This window comes from Brachyistius frenatus, unplaced genomic scaffold, assembly GCF_029030835.1.
Source record: "Brachyistius frenatus isolate BFR_SWC_R1_liver_20210118 unplaced genomic scaffold, ASM2903083v1 Contig_122, whole genome shotgun sequence".
Taxonomy (NCBI): Eukaryota; Metazoa; Chordata; class Actinopteri; family Embiotocidae; genus Brachyistius; species Brachyistius frenatus.
This window is the reverse complement of record NW_027210721.1, coordinates 1,047,391-1,074,597: the sequence shown is the minus strand read 5'-3', so window position 1 is coordinate 1,074,597 and position 27,207 is coordinate 1,047,391. Positions and strand designations below refer to the sequence as shown.

General features: G+C 40.9%; 1 protein-coding gene across 2 annotated transcripts; it reads left to right on the top strand.

Annotated features, from left to right (window-relative positions):
- Nucleotides 1-11,929: 11,929 nt before the first annotated feature.
- tbx3a (T-box transcription factor 3a) lies at nt 11,930-20,395 on the top strand. Of its 2 annotated transcripts, none has more exons than XM_069713791.1 (7): nt 11,930-12,996; nt 13,935-14,202; nt 14,638-14,784; nt 15,882-15,958; nt 16,260-16,417; nt 16,964-17,607; nt 18,536-20,395. In XM_069713791.1, the coding sequence occupies exons 1-7, from the start codon at nt 12,440-12,442 to the stop codon at nt 18,980-18,982; spliced, it is 2,298 nt and encodes a 765-aa protein (XP_069569892.1). In that variant the 5' UTR covers nt 11,930-12,439; the 3' UTR covers nt 18,983-20,395. The 2 variants fall into 2 exon arrangements, with proteins under 2 accessions (XP_069569892.1, XP_069569891.1); XM_069713790.1 differs by having other exon boundaries at nt 13,935-14,217.
- Nucleotides 20,396-27,207: the final 6,812 nt, after the last annotated feature.

Genomic DNA, 27,207 nt, shown 5'->3' with positions numbered 1-27,207 from the left:
GAAATACACTGACATGACGTGGAGAAAGATAGAACTGGCAGTATGCCGGCCATAGTTTGTTGAATAGCCTGTTAAATTAACAGATTTATCATTCAGATTTTAATAACAGAAATTGATTGCTACATATTTTTGTTTGATTATTTAGTATGGTAAAGTTATCTAAGCAGTTGTGTTCTATACTTTCATTATTTCAAAACTCTCCCAAAGCTGTGTCAGCCTGTCAGTGCTTCGTTAAAATGTTTGACTGATGTATTTTTACAAACACTATCTTCCAGAATAAATACGATAAACCTCAGTGAATGCTGTTTATTCCCACTGACAGGACCGTCAGGAATTCCACACAGGAGAAGCTGTGGTTGCAAAATAAGTGCTCCGAGAACCTCACATTTTTGGTCACGATCAAATGTGAGCAAATAAAATGTCACAAATCTAACAAAATAGGACATCAAGACATTCGGTTGCTATCAATATCTCTTGTCAAAATTAAATCACAACTGATTTGTTCAAATCAGAATAAGTGGTAATTTTCTCTGTCCTCTTCACTACCTTAGTTTTTGCAGTCTGCAGCAGTGAAAGAAAAAGAGACAGGCAAAGGGGCCTGGCTATTGTCATTCAATGGCCGAGCCATTTTAGAAATCACCGCTCTCTGTTTGCTCCTGCTGCCTCCCACTCTGTATTCCCTTATGGCTGTAGATGGAAGGCTTCCTTTTATAATTTCCAAGTTGCACATACGCTGCCAGTCCGCCTCCGTCTCAGAAGACCAGACATGTAAAATGATTGAATGATGGGAGCAAAAACTTAGGAGGAAACTGTTTAAATGTATCCAATAACTTTCTGGAGACATCAGGATACATAAAGATATTTAATTTAACAACAAAATACAAGCTGGGTTCTCTCAGGATAGTTTACAGTTAGAGACCTCTACATATCTGCTGAAACCCCCTCTCTTACCAGAACGGACAAATAATCTCCCTCGTGATCTATGCCTATTCACTCAGCAAATAATCAATCATGCTTATTTAGTGCCTTTATAGTGGGATTATTCTAAGGATTTAACAAAAAGATCTCCAGGCTAACCATCATCTTAATCCTAATTTATGTGATGTTCAGGTAACGTGATCTGAAATACACTATATCGTTGGATCTAATTCTGGTTAATGGAATATGGGAGCTTTGTAAGCCTCAGACCTCATTTGAATAAAATTACTCTGGCCCTGTGACCCGGGCTCATCCAAACAGTCTCACATTGTTACACAAAGAGCCACTAAAAGGGGCCCGTGACCCATTTTGGGTCTTAGCCCATATTTCAAGAATAAAGTATGATGCAAACAGTGAGTCAGCATCCTGACTGAAAAAGGAAAAATTCAAATATATATATGGAAGAGCTGAACATGTGGATGCTGACAGTCTGCTGCCTGCAGGTTTTAGAACAACCTGCACGCTTTAGTTTGCACAAATCAGGCAGAACGTCCACACTTCCAATCTCACACCGAAGGGGATTCATTCTCATCGAGAGGGAATGAAATTCACTGGCGTGACTACTGGACACTCTGCCTGTTTGGAGGTCAGCAAAGTGACCACTGACCTTACACGCCAGTCTCTGCAGGTATGTTTGTAGATTGAGTATCAGTCAAAGAGAGAAAGAGGAGAGGAAGACAAAAAGAAAGGCTGGTGGTATTTGTGCTGATTTTAAAGTGAGTAGGGTTTTTTTTTTTTTTTATTTTTTTTTTTTACCTTTGCAAGTAAGAGGGGCTTTTAGGGAGTTTTAATTCTGTTTGAAATTGTGACAAACAAAATGAAATTGTAAATGTTGTGCCATCTAACTTAGTCATTTTTGGTCAATTGTTGAATATTATTTGCATATTTTCTGTTTATTTCCACAATTGAATTAAAGCTCAAAATCTGGCATCACACACTGTATTTTCAGAGTTACACTCATCACACTGTTATTTAGGTGCCTGCATGCAAACAGACACCAGGTGATACAAGAGGAGAGAATATAGACATGTCATCAGCCCTGTAAGGTGCCTAAAGGTGCTGCCAGGAATGCTGGAAGACAAGATGAAAAATTAAGATCTGATGAACTAACGATGACACAGCTTCTGCTGTAATGTGATGAATGGATTTCACCAAGTTGAAAGGTTTAGAAGCAGACATATGCATGCACACTATCACTCATGACAGGTCAACATGCTGTAACAACCATAGTCACCTCAGCATAGTTTCTAAGCCCACAGGATGACAACCATCATCTGTTATGAGGAGGAAGCAGCAACAGGTAAAACCGGGGTCAGAACTTGGTATTAATGTGTTTGTCTTCTATTTATAATGTCTTTGTAATCATCTTTTAAATTCTGGGTAGGACATGTCAGATATTGTTTAATCAAGCTGTTTAATTATCAGAGCATAAGGTACATCCTTAAATAAATGTCTATATCAGCATCCTGCTTAAATGAAGTGTTATATCGAGACTCTGGGGGTTTATGGCGAAATAACTCGTTATCTTTTTTCCAAATGTCCATCAGCGCTTCCCAGGAGTCTCTCAAACACGTAGCGATGACATCAAAGGCTCATCAGTATTTCCGTGACCGGGAAGTATCCAGAGAAGTGTGTGGAAATGAGTGAAAAGCCAAACAGTGCTGCTGCGGCTTCATCACAAGACTGCTGGATGCGTCTTGCCTCCAGCGTGGAGTTTGTGCGCCAGGCGCCGAGGAGAATAATCCGTTTACAGTGTGTGCGTTGATGGTCATTTTTTATGATGTTGTTTAATCCACAGTGGAGAGGGGGAGGAGGGATAGGAGGAGGGGGGGCTGTGTAGCAGAGCCCCAGACAAGCTGGCTCCAGTGGCCATCTCTGTAGGCTATAGGCTTCTCTATTTGAGCAGAGAGACAGGTGTAAATCTCTCCTGCGATCTTTACTCTGCACTCTGCGCGACACTCACCTGAAGGTAAATAAATGGTTTATGGCAAAGTAAATGAACCACCTCGCTGTTTTGTGGGTTTGTGCGCAGAAAGAGAACAGCCCCGGGGTAGATGTCATTGTCATGCACTGAGGTGCAGGGAAAATGGACAATATGGTCGATATAAACATGAATGTTTAAAGTTTAGATAAGATACTTAATATAATAGCAAAATGAAGTGAGAATTGCGCCAATTGATTAATAATGAATCTTTTTTTTTTTTTTTTTTTTTTAACAATTTACCCCAAGATACTTCAAAATATTACGAAAGTAAAAACAAAACAAAAATAGAGCTGCGTGTGCAGTTAAAAGCTTAGTTGTGGATATAGGCTATAGGCTGGCGTTATATAACTTCTTATAAATAAAAGCTGGTAAAAAAAAAAAAAAAATGCTTTAAATTAGAATTAACATAAATATAATTAGTTGTATTTAGTTTGCAGGCTGTCTGTATAATAACTGGAGGACATGCTTGAATATTTGAATATTTGAATACTCTCGCGGTAAATATTCTAAATGGATTGAAAGGTGATCTCACTATTCCAGGATCACTTGTCACATTGTCTACGTCACGCAAAGTGTGTGTGTGTGTGTGTGTGTGTGTGTGTGTGTGTGTGTGTGTGTGTGTGTGTGTGTGTGTGTGTGTGTGTGTGTGTGTGTGTGTGTGTGTGTGTGTGTGTGTGTGTGTGTGTGGGAGAGAGAGAGAGGGAGGGGAGTCGGGGGGGGGGGGGGGTATTATACCAAAGTTCTGCAAAGTAGGTCTGTGCCATTCTTGATTAGGCCTTGTTCCAAAAAGATGGTTGCAGACATGAGATAATGAGGTCCTGTGATAACGCGGGCCTCCTTTAAGTTTTTCCCATGAGTCGAGACTGTCGCCAGTCCACAAAACGACACTGTGCATCGGCACCACGCTACTCACTTCTCATTTGTTGAGCACAAAAGCTGATCCACCCCAAATCCGCGCTAACAAACCAGGGACCGGGAGCAAATCATATAATGTTCAATCGTATTCACTTCTCCACTAATTAACTGGAATCCCACCTTATTCCTAAATACAGTGACCAATTAAACTGACATGTATGCCAAAGGTCTCTGGGGCCACACTCGGTCGCCAGGAACATTTGTGAAGGTCTGCGGCTTCACTATAGGGAATGGATCTTATTAGGTGAATGACCTTAGCGAGGAAAGGTTACAGGCTTTTTCACTGCCCTCGCTTGGAAAACTAAGATGTTTCCTAATCGGATTTTAATTGGTTGGTTGGTTGGGTGGTTGGCTTATGTCCTCCGGTGTGTGCAATGGGATGAATCTGATGTTTGTATTTCACCGTGGATCCACAGAAATGTGGATAGCACGGGCTATATTGGATAAAAACGATGAAATAAAAATGTATATTTCATTAACTTTTCGTCCAACATGTGGTTTTATATGCAAAGGTAAAATCAACAGGTGTTAACAGAATCTATTCTATTGTAATTTTGACACCGTTTTAACGGTTACCTCTCAGAGCTGCAAAACTTTTACTGAAATACTCTGTCTTCTTTATAATGGGCTCCAAAGGTCTAAAGTTACCTAGAATAGTTATGAAGGCGGACAAAACCACAAATGACCATCCATCCAACACTCAGTCCCACTAAAGGAGGCACACACATTTTTTTTTTCTCCTGCAAATAAGAGCCATTTTCTTGCAACAGTTGCACGAATTCAGCCTCCCCGTGCTTCCTCGAGGTTACTGTAGAATCATATAAGTTAAGCCAACCAGGTTCAGTTTACGTTCAAATACTCCCTCCCTCATTACCCCAAAAAATGTCTTCATGCAAAACATGTGTAGGGACTTCAATAAATGAAAGCGCAGCTCCTAACCGCATCCTACTTATTTTGATTTTTCATGTGGTTTTCGTGTATTGTCTAACTCAGTAAATACGGCTAGGCTCGTATTTCAAATGTCACAAGTCTCTGACGACTTGCAATTTGAACATGAAAAAGCAGCAAAGGCAAACAGCTAGTAAAAAAAAAAAAAGAAAGAAGAAGGAAAGGGGAAAAAGGTGGCTCTGAAACTGTCTAACCTTAAGTCACATTTAACTTATAATAGATCGAAAGAAAGAAGGGGTTTTTTTTCGTGCCACGTCGGCAGACTACAGTCTACTGTTTTTATGTCAAATCTAATAGACAATTAGGATAACTGGTGGCTGTGTGAAGGAGGCGTTTTCAAAGCACACGCTCGTATCAGTGCGCACCATGCCAGACAACTGTTGATGCACGACAGCGGCTAGACCATAACAAAGACGGCTTAATTTGTATTAAGTGTGTTAAACATTATTTAAATGATCCAGATCATATTCTGAATATAGTCCATAAGACGCATTTAAGTAACAGCAGGGATAAAGTTGCAAATATAATAACGCTTTTAACTTTACATTTGTCAAAATGTTGGTCAAATGAGCTCCTAAAAATATGACGCGCTTTAAATATTAATATAGAACACGAACTCTTAGATAAATCTTAAATTTTATGTCGTTGCTGAGCTCTGATAAAAGAAAAAGAAAAAAAAATCAACTCCAAGCAATGTAAATGCAGAGCTCCACACTCAGAGGAGGTTTCCGCAAACATTTACGAGGCATTATAGCTTCAGCAGTTAGTGGAGGGATCCATCCATCTGCACAGAGAAGCATGTGGGAGATTCAATTGACCGCACTCAACTTTGCCGCCGCTTGAGCTTGCCGCATACACTTCAAATTGTTGTTCTCGCTACTGACAAAACCGTTAATTCACCCAGAAACGGGAGGTCAAGTTTCAGCAGGAGCAGAAAAAAAAAAAAGAAAGTGGCCGACAATTTACAGGAACATTTGTGTCAGACCGCAAAGGTTTCTGCACACAAAGAGCTCCCTGAGCTCCCCTAAAATATCCAGCGAACAGTACACACATTTAACACCTGTTGCTTTTATTTTTCTGTATTCTTGAAAAACTCAAAATCAGACGATGAAGTGTGGAAAAAAAATATCAAGAAAACATCTTTTTTTTTCTGTCACAAAACAGAAGAAAACGGGAGATAATCTGATGACAAATGGTCTTTCATTTAAAGGGCTACTTTTTTGTCATAAATATTTAAGAGTGCAAACTTAAATAGTGGATTTGTTGTGTACTGTATAGAGTGTGTTGTATGGCAAAGAAAATTGGAAGTTTTACATGTTAAGTTGAAACTCAGAGACATTTTGTTATTGAGGTCACAAGATTTTCCTCCCACACACTTGACAACCAGCACATTTGTCCACAATATGTGACAAAATAAAAACAAATGCTCGTTGCATAAGTCTATGCTGTTATACCTCTTCAGTTGCTGCTTCGCTTCAGCAGTGTAAAACAAAAGACCTAGTGGGATGAGGTGCAGCCAAATCTTCACTGAAAAGGGTGGATTATGGGCTCAGGCCTGCACACAGCACCTGTAGGGAGTGGCTGGACAATCCTGCCCCAAATAACCCAGTAAACTTATCCCGGCAGGTCTGCAACGAGGTTCAACAGGAAAAATGACAGACCACCTGAGGCACCAAACCAGGAAGACCTGGACTACCCTGAGGTGAACTGGCACCTAAATTAGTTTTTACAAGGTCATTTAGGGATGGGGTGTACTGCTGTTTATGTAGCATAACTGTGCTGCAAAATTCCTAAACTGCATTTAAAGATCTCCCTTGAAGCTACACTCACAGCTACGATGTGGTTTATTTCTGTGAGCATAAGCTCAATGCCTGACCCCTCCTTATTTCTTTCTATCACAGTACTTACTGTGGATTTACTTTAAAGATTGCACTTGATCCATTTACCTCAATCACCATTCTCTGTAACAAAATGTCTGATTGTGGGACAGAAAGACATAAAAGACATGCATTCAATCGTCCCGTCAGTGGAAATCAGTGCTGGTTTCTTTTACCGAGCCTTCCAGACTGCATGGCACTTGCTTTTCCGCCTATGGTTTTCCATTTCAAAGCCCTGTGTCTCCATGTAAATACCAAAACACAGTAATCCAATCTGACCCCATTGCAAATTTTCCAGAAACTATTGGGGGGTAGCGGGGTTGACATGAGCCACACACTTATCCCACTTAACCTCTAGAGAGAAGCCACCCTAGCCCCTCAGACCGAGGTTCCCCTGGTGGAGGAATGCACTGCTTTATACCACACTCCTGTTAGAAGCACTGTGTCTTGAGGTTATCCTCAGTGGCCAAACCCTATAACTTTGTGTGATTGTAAAGTCAAAGCGGCACAAAGTAGCTGCCAACAGTGGGGAAGCTAAATGGACAGCAGAGACCCACATTAGGGCACCTCCCTGCTCACTGCACTGCGCAAAACCAAATTCTTTTTGATTCAAACTCAAAATAGTTCCCAACCGATGTCTCTCATGAGCGTAGCAGGAACATACAGTATTTATACTGCGCTAACTTGATGACAAATAACCTGAGGATTTTTCTGTTTTTCATTTGCTATTGTTTGCTTTTTAGCGTGCAAAACTAGTTCCAGTAGGATTCCCAGTGCTCAGACTACAAGGAGGAGAGATGCTTATCTCCCACGTTGGCGAGTGGTGGCACGTAAGGCAAGCTAAAGACTTTTGACACATGGTCCACATCTGAGACATTTGCCACGGAGTGTCTTGATCACACAGCTTGTAGCTACGGAGAAAGCCTGACGGCTGTTTATGGGGCTGAGCAGACAAATCCCCTGCATTATGCTCTACAGGTGATGCATGCCACTGGACTGGTTTGTTCTAATAGGCCTGTGTACAATGTTCCTTCAAAACGCAGCTGTCAGTCCTTACTCTATAGCAACAAGCGATAATGAGCATAGCTTGTTTTATGTGAATAGGAACCATTAAGCACCCTTTTAGTGGGCTTCAAGCCAAACAATGCAAACTTATGTATAAACATGAAAAACTTTGATTCTGTCATTTTAATATTTACAGTGTGCACGAGAGAAAATTGCTTGGTAATATTTTAAAGGTATAGTTTGAGTCTGATGAATCCATCGTGACACTGCTCTCATATTTAACTTGCAAAATTATGAATGACTTGTTTTTAAAAAGAAGAAAAAAAAACCTTTAAGTCTTTCTGTTGTGTCTCCGGAACCTTTTAGCATCAATACTGTCATATATAGAAAATGGATGAAAGCCTACAGATTCCATTTTCATCTTTCAACCGCCTCCTTAACTATGTAGTAATAAGTTAAAAATGATGAGCCTGCCTCACTGTTGATGAACAACCACAGCCGGCAGCACACCACCATTTTCCTTGTCAATCTGTAGTCAATGAAATGCCATCAATAAGCACATCCCCTAATTAACTAAAATAGTATTTCATCAATACCCATAACTGGTCAGTGCAGGAATTGATGAGAGCAAGGGTTGACTTGACTAAAACTGCCTGCTGGGGGACATTTCATCGACAGGAAAGGGAGTTTATCATTCTTCCAGTCAATTGACTAAAACACGTGTGTGATTCTGGAAAGTGCATTTTACAGTCTGCACTCTTTTGGGGCAGTAGAGCCTGAACGGATCGATTCCAGCTCCACCTAAATCTTTCAGGTAAATGGTTTGCATTTAGAAAGTCATTACGCTGTCAATTGAACATCTCCCCCTCTTCCACTTCTTGTCGAGATGAACCTAACCAAGTTTGGAGTCATTATGGTCGTTGAATATACTAATCTTGTGATGTTTCCTTTCCCTATCATGTCATGTTAGGGCTGATGACTCTCACCAGACAATCTCCTCCATTCAGGAGCGGTGCCACCAAGTCTGTCCTTGCTTATCATTAACAATCTGCAAATAAACAGGACAGCATACATTACATCACTTGCAGCTCCGTGATCAATTCCAGGAATGTCTTTGAAGCTTTGCCTAATGAATCTACACAGCGTAGCTGTTGTGTAGTCATAGCAAGGAAGCTATACAATCCATGACCCTAATGCAGATTTTCTTCATCGATAATATTGTGAGGTTAAACAGGGATGTAAATAGTAACAGGAATATGCAATAAAACCACATTGTGGTTACAGTTTGAATTGAGGTCACTGCAGAAGCACGTGAAAGATTCTGCCTTTCCACTTCATTTTACTTTCCTACAGCGGATATTTTGTGCTAATTATATTGACAGTACAGCACAACGATTCTACATATCACAAAGGTTTCAAAACACAAGCATCCCCCCTCCGCCCTGCCAGAAATCTCCCACCCACGAGTGAGAAATTTTTAGAGGCTGTCCAGTCAAATATACTACCCCTTTTGATTTTGATATGCATGATCTCTGTAGATGTTTAAAGGGAAGCGCTGACAAAGTTGGCTTCATCAATCAGTAGTGTCAGCTCAGACCTTTTTATAGCTTCTCAAAGTCCCTCAGAGCCCTAACCCTGTAAAAGTTTATATAGTGTATTGACCATTCTCTACTTGCTTAGCTAATGAAGCCAGCTTGGCCACAGAGCCTGAAAGGCTGCCACAGTGTCAACACTGCTTCCTATTTGATGACACCTTCCACTAAATTGAAATGTGCTGCTAATGGGGGCGACTGTTTAAAGAAGAATAAGCCCCAGTAATTGACACAGACCTGACCTCACTTAGACAAAGAGAAGACAGCGAGGTCCCGTGCAGGCCGGGAGAAAGCAGCACCGTAACGTCGGGGCCGATACTCAGTGGAGGGCTTCAGCTGCTGGGAGACTTTTATTCAGTCAGATGTTGCTGCAGCTTATCAACAGTGTTTCATTTGTTTTCTATAGCAAATCAATAACAGCACATAAGCCTTGTGTATCTCCTCGGGGGAATGTACTGTATGTGCATACAGACCACTCCACTTTACACACACACACACACACACACACACACACACACACACGCACGCACGCACGGCAGGCAGGCAGGCAAGAGGGGCAGTTTCTAAGACAACATCTCTAGAATGGAGAGCGAACAGTGACATTCAGTTTTGAGCTAAACTATGAACACAACCTGCAGAACATGAGCGCAGTGGGCTCACTGGTACCTGAGAGCTGAATGTGTGCTCAGTAGAAGTAAACCTTCCCGTTGCCTCCTAGAAGAAGCTTCGAAACTGTATCCGACTTCTTTCAGGCCCTAAACTTCAAAATCAGCTTCCATAAATTTCTAACAACCAGCGTGCAACAAGTACATTACACCTTTTGAACATCATAAATATGAGAAGAATTTGGCCAGGCTGCAGATGCATTAATATTGGATGAGTGATGGGAGGTATTAAACGCTGCACATGATTCAATATAAACAGGCCTATTGCTTCTTTTGTAAGAAGTTGCTCTCCGTGTCCCAAACATCCCCCCCCCCCGCCCCTTAAGGACTTTCAGTCCCTGCTCAGGTCCCCGCCTGCATCCACGGAGACAGACAACTGACTGAGAATTGATGGTCAATGTTTATCCAAGGTGGCTGACTGGCCACTGCTCTCGAGTTTACTTGCGAATTTGTGGTTAAATTGCATTTCGAGCGCACTAGCGTGGCTTTGTCTGGCGCACATCGAGACGCTGTGCAGAGAAGCAATGCTATTTCAGCAAATAATGAGCCACGTACTTCTCATTTTTAGCTGCCTATTAAGTACATCAGGTTTATTCATATCCATGACTTGAACGTAGCCCAGTGGCAGATCTTAAAGGGATCCAATATTAGAGTAAATATGTATTTATTTATTTTTTAAATTACGATAACTGTTTTCTGCCTCACAGTAAAACCGAAAAACATTTGCCTAGAAAACATTTAAAAAAATATCCTTGTATCGTGAATAACAATTAGTTCGTGAAAGTGTCTCTTACAGACTTGGACTGGAACGGAATAGTTTCCCAGAGACAACTGTGCCGGGAAAGCGCGCTATATTTAACTACCGAATTGATTGGTATGATTCAAACCGCAGACGTTTTGATAGAAGAATAGATAACGCGGGACACAGTTTCACTGCACTCTGCTCCTCTGGCTGTTTGAGCGCAAACGTGTGATAGGATAAAAGATTATAGGTCCACCTATAAAATCCTCTTTCCAGTCAAAATGAAAATACCCACGAGTTAGAGACGATTCGCCACACAAATAAAGAGACTCATCAGTTCCTCATGTTTCATAAATAAAGAAAATACATTTCCACACATTTCCTCCGACTGCTCGCACTGACTAAAATCCAAATTTAAGATGGAGAGGAAAAGTAGAAATGCGTAATCGCTTATCCAAAATATGAAAAATAATAAATACACCTTATAGCAATAAGTATTCTAATAATAAGAAAGATAGCTAAATAAATCAAAGTGAAAATAATATAATAAATAAATTGTCAAACGTCTCAGAGGCGTCATAACATTTCCACTACATGAACTTATCATAGACCGCTTCATCCGTCATCCGGTCACATTTTCCTGAGCTTTGATTTCAGAGGAGGATGTTTCAGGAAACGTTGCAACTCTGCTCTTTGGCGCAGTTAAAAGTGTGTCGGTTCTGTGGAATACGGAGTGACTAGTGTTAAATCACAAAACAAATACAATTATGAATGAATACAATTGTGTTCGCGATCATATGAGAGCACGAGAGCACGGCCGGGAACGGGGCAGAGAAGGAAGTCAGCAGCGCAACGCATCACAACATCTCGCCGACAGAGCGAGCCGGTTCCCCGGCTTGGCTCGTCTGCTCGCTCCCCTTCGCTGGAGCTCACACGCCGACCGAGAGCGCAACCTCTATAACGATGTTGACATATTCACACAACACTGACTGAGGCAGGGTGCTGTTTCACGGCAAAGCCCTTTTGAGTTTCCAAACACCTTTTTATAAGTCTGAAGTCTGTCCCCTCCACCCGACCTGTTAAAACCACGCCTACGCAGCCACACAATTGGTCCGAAAGCGTCAAAGAGCCAATCAAACGGAGCGCTGCTCCTCGTAACATGCAACACATCCATACAGTATGAAGCCCTATGGCCCACAGAGGCGATAGGAAAATCACGGAGCTGGGACCTTACCACCTCTCTCTCTCTCTCTGGCCGTCAGCGGACTCCTTTCTCTGCACACGTCTTTCCCTGAAATGTGTGTGTGCGTGAAAGAGAGAGGAGGGATAAAGTGTGTGTGTGCGTGTGAGGGTGCATGTCCGGAGCAAGTAAAGGCAGAGGGATTATTCGGCGCTATCGAAATATTTCAACACGTCGCCCTCGCTGCAGGACTGAAGCCAATAAGAAGGAACCCATTTTAACAGGAATGCCGATATTGTAAACAGCAGCAGAAGAGAAAGAATGCACTGCAGTCAATTAAGTGACTCACCCCAGTTGGTTTAATTCGCCTAATGTCCGAAAGTCAGCGAGGCACAGAGAGGTGTCCGGTGCGCGTCAGCCTCCGAAGAAAATCGGTCTCGCAGCACTCTTGAAGATTAATGGAGAACATTTTTACATTTCACTTCCCAGACTTTTGATCAAAATTCAGCAGAGGACTGAAACGATTTCCCGGCAACTTGTGAGAATTTGGTGGATGCTTGTTTCTGCCGAGGAGGAATTTCCAAAGCTTTCCAACTGCACATTTATTTGTTCTCTTTTTATTTGGTCTTCATTTGCCTCTCTCGTACGTCGGCTCCACTATTGTCAGAAACATTGTCCTCTATTCAAGCAGCCGTATACATTTGTTGCCTGCTCTTGGATGAACTTCCTGATGAGAGATCCAGTCATACAAGGATCAAGTATGGCATATCATCCGTTTATACCTCACCGGGGTCCGGAATTTGCCATGAGTGCAATGCTGGGTCACCAGCCTCCTTTCTTCCCGGCCCTGGCTCTCCCTCACGGCGGCTCCCTCTCGCTGCCGGGCGCCCTCGGAAAGCCGATCATGGACCAGCTGATGGGAGCCGCGGAGACCGGCCTGCACTTCTCCTCGCTCGGGCACCAGGCTGCGGCCGCCCACCTCAGGCCTCTGAAGACTCTGGAGCCTGAGGAGGAGGTAGAGGACGACCCAAAAGTCCACCTGGAAGCCAAAGAGCTTTGGGAACTCTTCCACAAGAGAGGCACCGAGATGGTGATCACAAAATCCGGAAGGTGAATATCCCAAAAATACCAAATTTGACGTGCAGATGCCTGTTTTTCATATCGGTAGCTCATGACCGAAGAATTTGTTTATTATCATTATTATTATTATTATTATTATTATTATTATATATGCTGCTTGGATTGAGAGACTTCTCTATAATTATTTCATGCAGCCTTACTACAAGTCTAACTTGTAATAATTGAATTTGGGTTACACCATAACTGTCCCACAATTGTCATGCAAAATAACCTTTATTGCACGATATGTTTTCACTATAAAATAAAAGTATGACCCAGATATATATTTTTTTTAGCTTTTTAGAAAAAGATTCTGCAAAGTCAGAGCTCCGTGTTGAAGTTTACAAACAAGCCATAATGAGAAATGCAATCAAATAAAAGGGATTATGCAGCTGCTCTATTCTTAATATTAAAGCGTCATTTTAACTTCAAGGTTCTACAAACACGTTTTGGTATGAAATCATTTCCCAAATTTCCTCCTTTTTTTTTTAAACGTTAGTTGACGTATTATTAAAATGTCAACTTTGAGTGCGTTGAGCTCTGACTAAATTATTTTCGTCATCGTCTCAGTGATATGCAAAGATGGCTGCTGTGCAGGCCTTTCACTACTTTAGAAATCAAGACAACATTCATTTACATACCGTTTTATGGACAAATCTGGGACTTAGTAGAGAAGGAACAGATTTATTTGGAGATTTAGTTGCACACGTTTTCGGTTTACAGACATTAAACAGATGAATTAATAACAGGCTGGTGGCTACGTCACATAACTTGTCATACCGATATAACACACTTCTTAAAATGAAAAGAAAAGGCGATACGTGTCTATCTACCAATATGACCTTTTTGGTTTTTTCTATAGTTGGATGTTTTACCCAAACTTGTATTTGCCACTACGTGATTACTCATGGTTTGTTTCCTCTGAACAGGCGGATGTTCCCTCCGTTCAAAGTGAGGTGCACTGGTCTGGACAAGAAGGCCAAGTATATACTCTTGATGGATATAGTTGCAGCCGACGACTGCAGGTACAAATTTCATAACTCCCGCTGGATGGTGGCAGGAAAGGCCGACCCCGAAATGCCAAAGAGGATGTACATTCACCCGGACAGTCCGGCTACTGGCGAACAGTGGATGTCAAAAGTCGTCAATTTTCACAAACTCAAGCTGACAAATAACATCTCCGACAAGCATGGATTTGTAAGTTCAACTAATGTATGTCAATTTTCCTATTTATCAAATTACAGTTTTAGTACACACACACAATGATTTGCATTTCATAATTTTGTATGTATTTTATTTAACTACAGGAAGTCCAATTAGATTTGTTTTTGTTTGTTTGTTGGAGGAAAAGCTGAAAGAGATAGTACATGATTATAAAAAAAAAAAAAATTAAAAAAAAAAAAGGATTATGCCGCGATAATCTTTTTTTTTTATAATCCTATACTATTTTAATTAGTAGGCTTGACACTTAAGCCAATACCTCTACAAACAGACATTATTGGATCTATTTTCAGTAAAATCACCTCTAATTTCAACTTAAATTTAACTTTTGTTGAATGTTAGGATATATTCTGGTGCACAAATCTCTATATTTTAATCTTCCAATAATCTTTGTGACTGTGTGTGTTGCAGACCATTCTTAACTCGATGCACAAATATCAGCCTCGGTTTCACATTGTGAGGGCCAACGATATTCTCAAACTCCCGTACAGTACCTTCAGGACTTATGTTTTCCCTGAAACGGATTTCATTGCCGTGACTGCTTATCAAAATGACAAGGTAAGCTCAATTATTGCTCAGAGGCCTGACGTTATGTAGCCTTCTGAATATTCTTTAAAAACAGATATAAATAGCTGGTGTGTGTGTGTGTGTGTGTGTGTGTGTGTGTGTGTGTGTGTGTGTGTGTGTGTGTGTGTGTGTGTGTGTGTGTGTGTGTGTGTGTGTGTGCGCGCTGTCAGACATCTTTCATGCTCTGCACCATTTTGTTGTCATAAAATATGAAAGACGTCATATTTGTTTGAGGCTGTGAGAGTGGGGTATCATGGGGGGGTGGGGGGGGGGACGTTGCGGGTAAGTGCCACATTCACCAGCCTGTATGAAAGTAATAATTCTGAGGAATGTTACACAGGTTATCGTCTTTTTATTTAATCACGTGGAAAGGATTTGGCACAGACCCAGACTCTCTCTTTCTGCGCGCGCGCGCGCGCGTGTGTGTGTGTGTGTGTGCGTGCGTGCGTGCGTGCGTGCGTGCGTGCGTGCGTGCGTGTGTGTGTGTGTGTGTGTGTGTGTGTGTGTGTGTGTGTGTGTGTGTGTGTGTGTGTGTGTGTGTGTGTGTGTGTGTAAAACTAAAAGGGATGGGGGTTGAGAAATGAGAAAAAGAAGAGGGGCAACGCAGGTTAAACGGAGAAAGAGAAGGAAGGAGGGGCATTTTGTCAGGCTGAGCAGCGTGTTTGCGTTTTACTCTGAGAGGCAAAAAAAAATCATGAAAATCATCCCAGCTGCTCTTTGAAATCGTTGAAAAACGATGGCACCACTTCTCCTCTCCCACGTGGGAACACAGCCGGAGATGGAGGAGAAGTCAAGTTTTTCAAAAGTTTCAAACAAAGTAGCATATTTCACTCTGGCGGGGAAAAAAGAAAGAAAGAAAAACCGTGCCGATAAGAAGACGAGTGCGTTTTCTGTACGCGTTTGCGTGCCTTCGTGTTTTGCTCGATGTGTGTTGTATCTATAAATACCACAAATATGATACTGTACAGCTTCGGGACATTATTCCTCCTGTATTGTTAACTTGCACAAAAGAGCCTCGGCTTCGGCGCTTTAGCTGACAGAGTTTCATTTGACTTGCTAATATTTACGCACAGTTTGAACTATTTCAGATAACCCAGTTGAAAATCGACCATAATCCATTTGCCAAAGGATTCCGTGACACCGGCAATGGGAGGCGGGAAAAGAGGTAAGACAAGAGGGGAAACGTGCGCAGCAAAAAACTATTGAGGATGTCTTCAAGTTTACAAGCAGACAAACAGGGATCTCGCTGGATTAAACCAAGTTTCCACATGAACCAGCAGGGAGTCTGGCACGTGTGATCGAACATCTTAATATACAATAGGTTAACATGATTAACATCCTAAAGCATGCCGCAAACAAAGAAGAAATGGTCAGTAAGCTCCCACGTCATTCACCGTGCTGCTGATGTTGTTTGTGACCCCAGAGCTGTGACTACCACCTATAATAACCTGAGCACTTGTGCACAGGAAACAGCTGGCTCTGCAGTCCATGCGTTCATACGAGGAGCAGCAGAAAAAGGAAAACGGAGCTTCAGACGACTCCTCCGGAGAACAGGCTTCTTTTAAGTGCTTCGGCCAGGCCTCCTCCCCTGCCGTGTCTACAGTGGGGCCCCCACACCTGAAAGGTAGGCTAAGAGATCCCAAGGTCAAAAATGACTACCACTAGGGTCATATTTATGAATATATACCAATATTTTCACAAGGTTTGATGCGAAGAATAAGAGTCAACTTCCTAAATGTAAGTCTCCGTAAATGAGTAGCTGATCATTTGTATACAGCACAGTCACACAAGGGAAATGAATAGTTCTGGCCTCTGCATTGACTGTTGAATTGAGATTAACAATATATCAGGAAAAAAAAAAAGAATATTTCAGTCATCTGCTCAGAGGAAGCTACAAGTGTTTTGGAGTAATCTGCAAAAATACATTAAAACACATTTAAAAACTGAAACCATGTGGCAGGCACTAGCTTATAGGCACTGAAATATTATTGGGAAATAAATATAAATATTAGTGCATTTTAGTCACCAATATGTTGTGCAATAATCGTCCTACACGCTTATTTTCTATTCCACCTCTGAGGACAAACTGCAGCATGCACATAATGGGAGTTTTCAGAATTCACCAAAGTGCAGAAAGACAACTGATATTCTACTCCTCCTACTTTAACAGATTTCTGCGACAGCGACGAGGACAGCGACGATGAGAGCAAAGATGGACACAATAAAGACGGTCCGGACTCCAGCAAGATTTCCACCACCACAGATGATGGGAAGGATCACGAGGCGAGCCCAGCTAAGGGGCATCTCTTTAGTAACAGCGACTCGACCAGCAGGAGCCGCGACAGCGGCCCCAGGACTGAGAAAAGCCAGGCAGACTCACGACAGAGCCCCGTCACTGTCATCTCCAGTACCACCCGATCTGGAGAAGACCACAAGAGCCCGAGCGTGGAGCAGCCCAAAACGGACGAATGTAGGTCAATAAGCAAGGACAGTTTCATGCCTTTGACTGTTCAGACTGAGAGCGCACACATAGGCCACAACCACCTGCATAGTTTTGGATTTCCAACAGGCCTAACAGGACAACAGTTTTTCAACCACCTGGGGAGTGCGCATCCGTTTCTCTTGCACCCCAGTCAGTTCAACATGGGAGGTGCGTTCTCAAACATGGCCGCGGGCATGGGACCACTATTAGCAGCCGTGTCCTCAGGAGGGGTGAGCACCATGGACACGGCGAGCATGGCATCACCTTCGCAAAGCTTGACGGGCGCGCCAGGTCTGCCCTTTCATCTGCAGCAACATGTCTTGGCATCGCAGGTAAAAACCTGTTTTCTTTGGCCTCCTCGCAGCTTCGCGTAAAGCACATGTTGGGCTGGGCAGAGCAGGAGGCGTTGGAGGCTCTGTGTTCATGTCAGATACCCAGATACCTTAAATGTTTGAACGTTCATGTGTGTGCGCGCTTTAGATGCAACTGAGTAAAGGGTGTGCTGTATAGTTTTCGCGCACGTTTGTATATTTTTCTTTTATTTATAATTAGGCTGCAATTTAGAGTAAAGTTACGCAACTTAAAGTACATTTGACTATTAGAGAACACGTTTTATAAACTTTCTCTTGGAATTACTGTTGTGAACATTAGCACAATTATCATTCCGTAAGAAAACCGGATTTTAAGAGTCAGAGACCACCTTGCTAAATGTGTTGGGTAATCTTTGAAGTCTGGATTTTAGAGCATTAAAATGCACCATTGGTTCAGAGAATAGATCGTAAATTGTCACTTTTCCTCTTGTTGTCAAAACAAATGTTTCACAGCTGGTATTTCTCTTGTTTGATGGCAGCATCAGAAAACAGGAATTCATATTTGCGTTACAAATTATTGAACATGCACAGAAGTGTTTACATGGAGGAGCGTGTTAAATCTTTCCTGCAGAATATTTTGTCAGATCTTTGTGAAAAGTCTGCGGAAGCACGGGAGCTAAATTAAAACGAATCTTGTAAATTGGATCTTCGCTTCAGGACAAAGTAAAAGTCCAAAGCAGTTCACGTTAAATGATCGTTTTCACGCATTTGTTGCTCGACTTTAATCCACAACTTAGGCTACAGATGCAGCTGTCTAATAAACTCTTTACCGTCATGCATTTCTCGGTGATTTTTCATTTTTGCTCGGCACATATTGTGTTATTGTGGAAGACAGACGTGTCTCTGTTACCATCCTTGTGGCTCACTGAGTTTCTCCGTTTACCCGCAGGGCATCGCCATGTCTCCGTTTGGCAGTTTGTTCCCTTATCCGTACACGTACATGGCAGCGGCCGCGGCAGCCTCGTCTGCTGCCTCTTCCTCGGTGCACCGGCACCCCTTCCTGAACGCAGTGCGCCCCCGACTCAGGTACAGCCCCTACTCCCTCCCCATGACGGTACCGGACAGCACTCTGCTCACCACCGCCATGCCCTCCATGGCCAGCAGCGGGGTCGACCTGAAAGGAGACGGGATTGTCCCGTCCAGCCCCGTGTCTGCCGTCACCCTGGATTCCACATCGGAGGTGACCAGTCACTCGTCCACAATATCCTCCGGGTCGGTCTCCATGTCCCCAAAAACTTGCACGGAGAAGGACGCCGCCAACGAGCTGCAGAGCATCCAGCGCCTGGTCAGTGGACTCGACTCAAACCCGGACAGGCCACGGAGCGGATCCCCCTAGGACGCTTTTCTTTTCTTTCTTTCTTTTTTTTTTTAAACACACCACCTGATTCTCGTTTCGTTGTTGTTATGAAAGGTGAAAAGTGTTGACGGTAATGAAGAGACATTTACAGCAGGAGGACACTCGTAGATTCATGTAGGTTTGAAAAGGAAAACAACAACTAAAAACCTGAACTGTTGGACTTTTTAGTTTCTGAAATGCACTTTGTTTAATACACGTATATTTCTTTCTCTCTTTTTTTTTTATTTTTATTTTTTTAAATTAAACAACACTTTTATCCTGTCATTTGAATACCGTACAAGTATTGAAACTGAAACGTTGGCATGGGTGTGACTTACAGATTTAGGAGAAGTTGCTGCTGTGTCCTGTCTCCTAACGTTATTGTACACGAGGACAAATGTGTTTTAATATGCACTCTGAATTGATTTGATTTCTTTGAATTCACTACCGTTGACCTACCTTTTTAAAGACTGCTGTATTTTGTTGTAGACTATTCATTGATTGATTGAACAAACGTTGCATGCCCTCTAAAACCAAATCGAATGTTATTTTAACACAAAAAAGTGAAACGAAACGTATGAAAAAATATTCCGTTTTGAATAGAATTAGCACCCACCCTTTCATTTTCCTTATAATTATGAATTTTCAAAAACAAAATGGTTTCATCTTCACGCCTTTTTTGAAGCCAGGAATGGCTGGTGCTCCGGGACACAACTACGACCCAAGCATGCGGAATTTAACCCAAAACAGGCAAAGGGAAGCAGAAATTTAAAGTAAATATAAAAACAAAAAAATTTAAAAAAAAAAAACGAAAGGTAGTATCGATCATCGGTGTAAATATGGATATATAAAATATTTATGTAATTATTTCATATTGTTATTGCGTGTAAATACAACGGAGTAGTTTGTTTCTAGGGATCTGTTCTTAATTTATTGTCGATATACCTGTGTAAAGATAGTTTGTGGGCTATTATCCTTTTGTTGCCATCTGCATTTATACCCTCCTTTTAAAATGTGGACTTTTATCCCTTCCCAAATATCCACTGAGCTAGTTATTCTCACTCATGTGCCATTGTATTTTCACTTGTTGTCCCCGTGTGTGAAGTGCTACTGTTTAAAACGAATGAAAAGCGACAACGCACTGCACCAATGGCTTGAAAAATATCTTATTTTTCCACCTTTTTTTTTGAGAACAGTAAAAGAAGTCGTTGAAGTGTGACAATAAGTGGAATTTTTTTTCTGCTATGAAAATACTTTGCGAACCGACTCGTAAAAGTGCCGCATAATGGAGAATATGAAGGTTTCTTTTTGTGTTTCTTAAGTTGTCCGTGGGTTATGTTGTATTGGAGTTATGTCTAGTTTACAACATCGACATCGTGTTCTTGAAAGTTTCAATAAAATATTGAAATGCCATTTCCTACTGCTTGTCCCTCGTTTGATCTAATAGACCAGAATAAATGTATAAATGTAAATCCGCCTGCAGGCCTTTTACATGGCGGCATTACAAGACCAGTAAAAGCTGCTGCTGCCACCGTGTCCGTGCTGCTGTGGGGGAAGAGAGGGATCTGTCTTTGTCCACTTCAGTAAACCCACGTGGAGATAACCGTCTATCTGTGTTCAAAGAGTCCAATTAAGATAAATGAGGGCGAAGACTCCAAAAACCCTTCAAATTCCAGAGATCATACCTGAGATTTCTACCTGAACAGGAGGCCGCGCGCTGACGGAGCTTCTTATTGCTCTCAGTTACCAGGTTCAACATAAACGGAGATAAGGTTGATAAAGGAACTGGGAAGATGGGGGGGGGGGAAATAATCCTAAAACATATATGTGGAAGTTATATATGAGGCCATCTGGAAAATAGGCTGTTTTTTGGAAGTGGAATTTTGTGTCCCATTGAAAAAGAATTTCCACCCAAAAGTTACAGCTCGACTGATTCCCTAAAACATTTCAGAGGTTTTGCAGAAAAATGACAGCAGCAGAAGAGCCAGGTGAATTTAGCAGCACTGTACGAGGCAGCACGTTCAGCCTGCTGGAGGTGTGACTTTCAGACAGTCAAAAAGACCGTGACATCCTCTGATTATCTTCTACTGCACCTCCAGTCAGGACTTTATCAGCTGCATATCTTTATTTGTATGTTGTCTGGTTAATGTGTAGCGGGCCTGACGCTAGTGAATAGGTGCAAACATAATACAAACTGTCTGAATTGGTCTGTCTTATTGCTCACCTGGCGCCTTCCTTCGGCATATCTTCCATTTTATTGCACGGAAGGCGACAATGCGTCTGTAATCGCAGCGAGGTACGACGCCCCCAAGCGGCGACGCAGCGCAAGGCACGACGGACCAGAAGTCCTGGGCGAGATTGTTTGACTTGGTCACACAGCTACTGTAAATTCGATCACTAATAGCGAATACAGATTTGCGTAATGAGCCTGTTACATACAACAAAAACATTCATGTAAACAAAAGAAATAGTCTGGCTGGTTATCAGCCTTTAGCCACATATTACTGCATGAATTATGACACCAGATCCATATTTAAGAGGACAAAGAAGAAGAAACAATACATTATTAAGGATTAAACGTGGCTAGATATCAGCAGCTCTGACTCATTGCCAAAGCCTGTTGTTTTTTTTTCCCGTGTGCAGACATGCTTGTTATGATATTCTAATGAAATAGCATACACTTTAAATAGAGTACATTTGAAGGTCTTGCTCATTAGGTTATTGATAGAAGAATCTGTTTCAACATGATCTCTGAATTCTGCCGTTGCTGACAACATAAATTATGAGGGTAGGAGGAGTGTTTGTGCACATCAATGGGGAGATTTGCCAAAGTTTTACTGTTTGCTTGTATGCAAATTTGATGCAGTTTTTGATTATGTAACAAATGTGATATCAGATGTCTTTATTATGTCTTCAGATTGCATAATGGACAGTTTGGACCGTGCGGTTCATCTGTGGTTGTCCTTTCTGAGGTTTTGAATATTACCATTTTCACATCACAGTATGTGAAAACAACACTTTCAATTCTTTGTTTCCCTTTTTCATTTTTTATCAATGTGATATTGCACATTTGTTGCTTCACAATTTTGAGATCATTCTCCACAAACCAGTCACATGAAATAAAATATGACACGTTCACACTGAGCCAAGCATACAGTCTCTATTTATGACAAGGTAGTGACGGTCGGAGGCTGTTTCCTGCTCTGGTCTTTACTCAGGAGGCTCGATGTTTAATGTTGGGTTGACCTTCCTATCGAACAGGTTGCTTTTTACTCAAATATATGTCACGGGTCAGCTGCGCCATCTAGTGGCAGCAAATCGTGAATGACCTTAAAATACACCACTGCTCCTGTTTCTCTTTTCAACATCAGCCTGCCGTTGCTGAAGTAAAATCACCCCATTAAAAAGCACAATATTTGTTATCAGATTAACTCTTATTTAAAAAGTGCTAAATTGGTATATGTATGAAATATACACTTCAGAGGTTGTTTGGCATAATTAAATTTCACCCGTTTAAATCTTTTATCTTATCTTAGTCACCAAAAACACTAATCTGAGATCTGAATATAAAAATGTGATATCTCGAGTTAAATCTATGAAATGCACGCAATAAATAAACACTCTAATGCAAAGGTCAAAGTCACATTTTAAAGCAGCTTAGCTTCTTTTTTTAAACCCAAAACAGAAAATCAGCATTGCAAACTTTTTAAAACCTAAAATAATACTTACAATCTTTTTTTTTCTTCTTTTTTTTTTTTTTTTTTTTAAATCAATACAACCTGTGGCCGGCTGAATTTAGCCAGGAGACTATTTAAGTTATCTCAAGTCTGTAGCAGACTGCAACACGATGTCTGTGAAAACACAACACTTTCAATTCCTCATTTCCCTTTTTCATTTTTTATCAAAACCCCATAAACTAGCTTGAAATAAGAGTCTGGTTTTATATTTGATACTCTATTTGCAGTAAATTTCACCACTTACATAAAATTATTGATGTAATTTGTAATATTCAGTACTATGAATTTGTACCACAGAGGTTTGATGAAACATTTACACACACAGAAGGGTTTTAAGTTTTAAACTTACACCAACAGTTGTTGAAAAAACGACACAACCAAGAACCACTGAAATGTAAATTACAGCTGAGGCGGCTTTTTTTCAAGTGCTACGATCGAGCTGAGCTTTTAACATTCCCATTGTTGGATGACAGTTGAAGTTTTGAATTTATTAGTAGAATATTCTGAAGTGCTGCCAGTCCTCGTAAGAATCCCACAGGTCATATTACTTAATTATTAGTGATTTAATATTCTCAATATAATTGGATTGCCAGTCAACATGAAAGGTGCATTTGTTATGCTGAAAACAGGTTCCTGCTCTTTCACACGCACCCTCACATGCATTTATGATGATGAGGATTGTTAAATACAATACATAAGAACTGAATTTTGAAAAACGGGCATCACAATCCCACAATTTTTTTTTAATTTTAACTCCTCTAATTCCACTGAATATTTCTAATAGTGGTGGTGGTCATTTAAAAAAAAAAAAAAAATCCCCTGGTGAACTATGAGCAGGTGCTACATGAACATTTCTGATGTTTTCACAAACAGTGAAAGTGTGTTTTTGCAGTATGAAGGAGAACATTTCACATTAAAAGTCGCTATTTATTTACTGTAGACTTTATAATTACTTTGTTAAATTTAATGTATTTACATATAGATATTATAGGAGTGGTTTGTTTGTCTGAATGAACATTTTAAACATAAAAGCAATGATTGAATTACTGTTTTCCGTCTCCATTAGTGACTGCAGACACCATGTTTCCTCCAAACACCATGTTTCCTCCAAACACCATGTTTCCTCCAAACACCATGTTTCCTCCAAACACCTCACCTGCATTGCCTGTGTTGAATGTGAAACAGCCTCAGCAGTTTGTCTTTCTTTAAGGTGGCAGTGCCCTCTAGTGTCCAAACAATGTTACTACATTTCTAGTTTGCTGGACAAAAAAATCTGAACTGGTGTGTCCTAAAAGTTTTGCAAAATCTGCAGCAAAGTTCGACTGAAGGAGGTGAAGTGAAGCTGTTTTCCTCTCACGTACATCAGGTAACTAACGCTGCAAATGCAGTGATAGTGTGGTCTCAACATGCAGTTACTAACTCTTAATGATCTCCGGTTCCTGTGACGTTGTCGTCTTTTCTTGTCAAACAGCTATCTCATCAAGTTTGCAAAACATTTCACTGATGGAGGGCAGATTTTACACCAGAGTCTGTATTTATCTATTTATTATTCATGTTCTGTTGGTTCATTTGCTGTGTGAGAATATGGAGGCAGAGAGCCTTTCATTCTATAATTAGTCAACCATCAGCAGCAGGGCCATCTAATATAACTGCTTAAAAAATGGACGCAAAGAAAGTGGAAAAATCAATGAATGGCTGCCTCCATGGCCAAGTGCTTGGATTTATACCACAAAGCCAAAATACCCTCAGCAGCAGCCGAGTCCCCAGTTTGACTCCTGTCACTCCCCTGCTGTCTTTCCACGGCCTATTTCTACTGCAGCTGTCCAACAAAGACAACAAATATTCTTAAAAAAGAAAGAAAGCAGTTATGATGAACGAAAAGTTGGAAATATTACCTGCAGACAAGTGTTGCAAACTTTGTGACCTTTTTCATTTTTAATAGTTTTTTCAGAACGAGTGTTTCTGAAGACAGGATTTTGTTTTTCAGTAGAAACCTTTTTAAAAAGTTAGTGTTGCCCTAAAGTGGAGCATAATATCCAAATAAAGTTATTTTAAATCAAATAAACTAAGATTATTAACCATGGTTTAAGCCTAGAAGGTCTGGTTGCAGATCTTAATGGGAGCTTGGTGTTGGGAGGGTTCATATTCAGAGAGAGGGGGTGGGGGGGGGGGGGCTGGGCGGCAGAAATCTTTTCCTGTCAGAGTCCCTTAAAAGGACATAAATCACATCATTTTTATTTTCAATTTTGTGTCCCAACACTGACTGCATGTGTAAACTCATGGTGCGACTCCCAGTGCAGAGAAAGACGTCTTGTGTGAGGAGGTTGTTGTTGCTGTATTTTCAGGGTAGTCAGATTTTGGCAAATTGAATAATGAGTTTAGAGAACTCTTCATTTGTTGTTATGATTTATGGTAGGTTGTTTTTTTTTATTTTTATCAAATACTCTTTGAACTGTGCATTTGTTTTTCTAATAATGCGTCAGAGCTTTAGTACTTCATTTTTATCCTTTTTTATTGAATTGTTAAAATCACAATCGTCTTAAAATTTACATTTGCCAACAGTTAATCTGTTATTTAAAAAGAGATTTTACACTCAATGTCATAAGTTATTCTGCAGTAACATTATTGTTGTTAGTATTATAATTAATATTGTCCCTCATTTTAATTCAAAGTTTCAGTACGTAGTATAAAAATACTATTTGTGAAAATTTAGGAGAAATTCAATCATTTAATGTGTACGACCTGCGATTAAATCTGTGGACATGATCAATAATACATGCAAAGTTTATTTTTAAATGTGCCTTTTCCAAAACGATGACATCTAATATAACTGAGAAGTATAAAATATTCAGAATGTTCATTACCTGGTTATGCAAGTTGGTGCGTGTCGCAAAAAGGAAACGGTAGTGTGTGCCAGGACTAAAGAAAACATCAAATATACGGAAGCTGGAGGATCCCACAGAAGTTGTAGAATAAAAGCAGGATTTCTACCTGCGGTTGTTTGTTTTAAAGGAAAAAGCCAGCGAGGAGTACATCTGACTTCGGTGTTGTGAGAAGGTGCAGCTCAAAATATCTCCTTTCAGGATAAAGTTACGTCTTTCTGAAGACGTTTGCAGCTCACCGTCATGCCTGCTTGTCAGTCAATGAAATTCTCCATTTCTGTTGCTGTCAGCCTTCAACTCTACTCCGTGATAATATGCTGCCCTGCAGCTGTTGAGCTGTTACGGCTTGTTCAAAGACGTGGTAGTACAAGAATCTACGGGTGAATTTGTCCACATTATATTACAGTATGTAGTGAGTAAAACTTTAATGTCCCAGGTGACAGCAGCTCATTATTCCTCCAAAAGATGACAAACTATTTGTCTGTAGTTTGTCCATAAATCTGCAATAAATACATTCAACTTTAAGATTTCCATTCTGTGCAGCACTCTTACAGAGATTCACTTCACTCCTCTCTGAAATAATTATTGTTCAGTATTGGAGTCATTCTTGATACTTGAAGTGTTTCTTGAACAGCATCAAAGTGCCAAATCCATACGTTGTACAATAAAACAATAAAAACCTGAAAAAAAAAAAAATCACTGGTCGCGGTTCTTTGGAATTCACATTGAAATAAACGACCCATCACTCACTAACTGTTGAGTTTTTTTGAAATGTTCATTGTATTTCTGCAAGTTATAATGGTTTTAAAAGCAAAAACAGCAGGATACACACACGCCTAACGTCAATATATAAAACATGCATATAAAGTAATGCACTAATATAATATGAACAAAACTCAGCTTCATGGCTTCCGACATATTTTTTTGATTGTAAAAGGATTTATCCTTCAGTAACTTTTATAGTAAACCTTCAAAATCACCCCAAAAACGTCCAGATGACCCAGACACCATATAAAGAACACCTTTCCACAAGCTTTCCATTAAACTCCACAATAATAACACAATTTGAATCATTAGAGGATCATAGATTTACAAAAAGGTTTCAGAAATGATATCATTATGAAGGAGGCTAGATTCTCCTGATCAATATTATAATAAATGTAACTTTTTCAACAGTACAGTCGGTATACCTGACATCTGCAAACCCGGAGAGTACAATGCCAGATGGATCGGAAAAACCGGCCACGTGTGGTACTGTATGTCGCGTGAGGCATGATGCATTGTTTGCACATGCGAGCCCACCGCTGCGACGTTGTCTCCCACTAAATGGGTTCTTTACATGCTTTTCACTCGTTCAACTTTCTTAAATAGAAGGCCAAGTCTAGCCGCAGAATCCCTCCACCGAAGAGAAGACGTTTAATCTCCACCATCAGATGGAAGTTTAAATGAGCTGTGGGGAACAGGAGAAGACAGCCAACTCTCCCTTCACGGGCCTAATAGTCTCCACCGTCAGCAGCACTTCATACACAACCACGGGCTGGCAGATTAGAAAGAGGGCTCGCCACAAACACAGACACACACACACACACCAGTAAACATGCGAGTG

Excerpts from the sequence above, each read along its gene's own strand:
- tbx3a (XM_069713790.1), top strand. The coding sequence starts at position 12,440 with ATGCTTGTTTCTGCCGAGGAGGAATTTCCAAAGCTTTCCAACTGCACA. Across the intron at positions 12,997-13,934 it reads GTGATCACAAAATCCGGAAG|GCGGATGTTCCCTCCGTTCA; the intron begins GTGAATATCCCA and ends TCCTCTGAACAG. Across the intron at positions 16,418-16,963 it reads GGGGCCCCCACACCTGAAAG|ATTTCTGCGACAGCGACGAG; the intron begins GTAGGCTAAGAG and ends CTACTTTAACAG.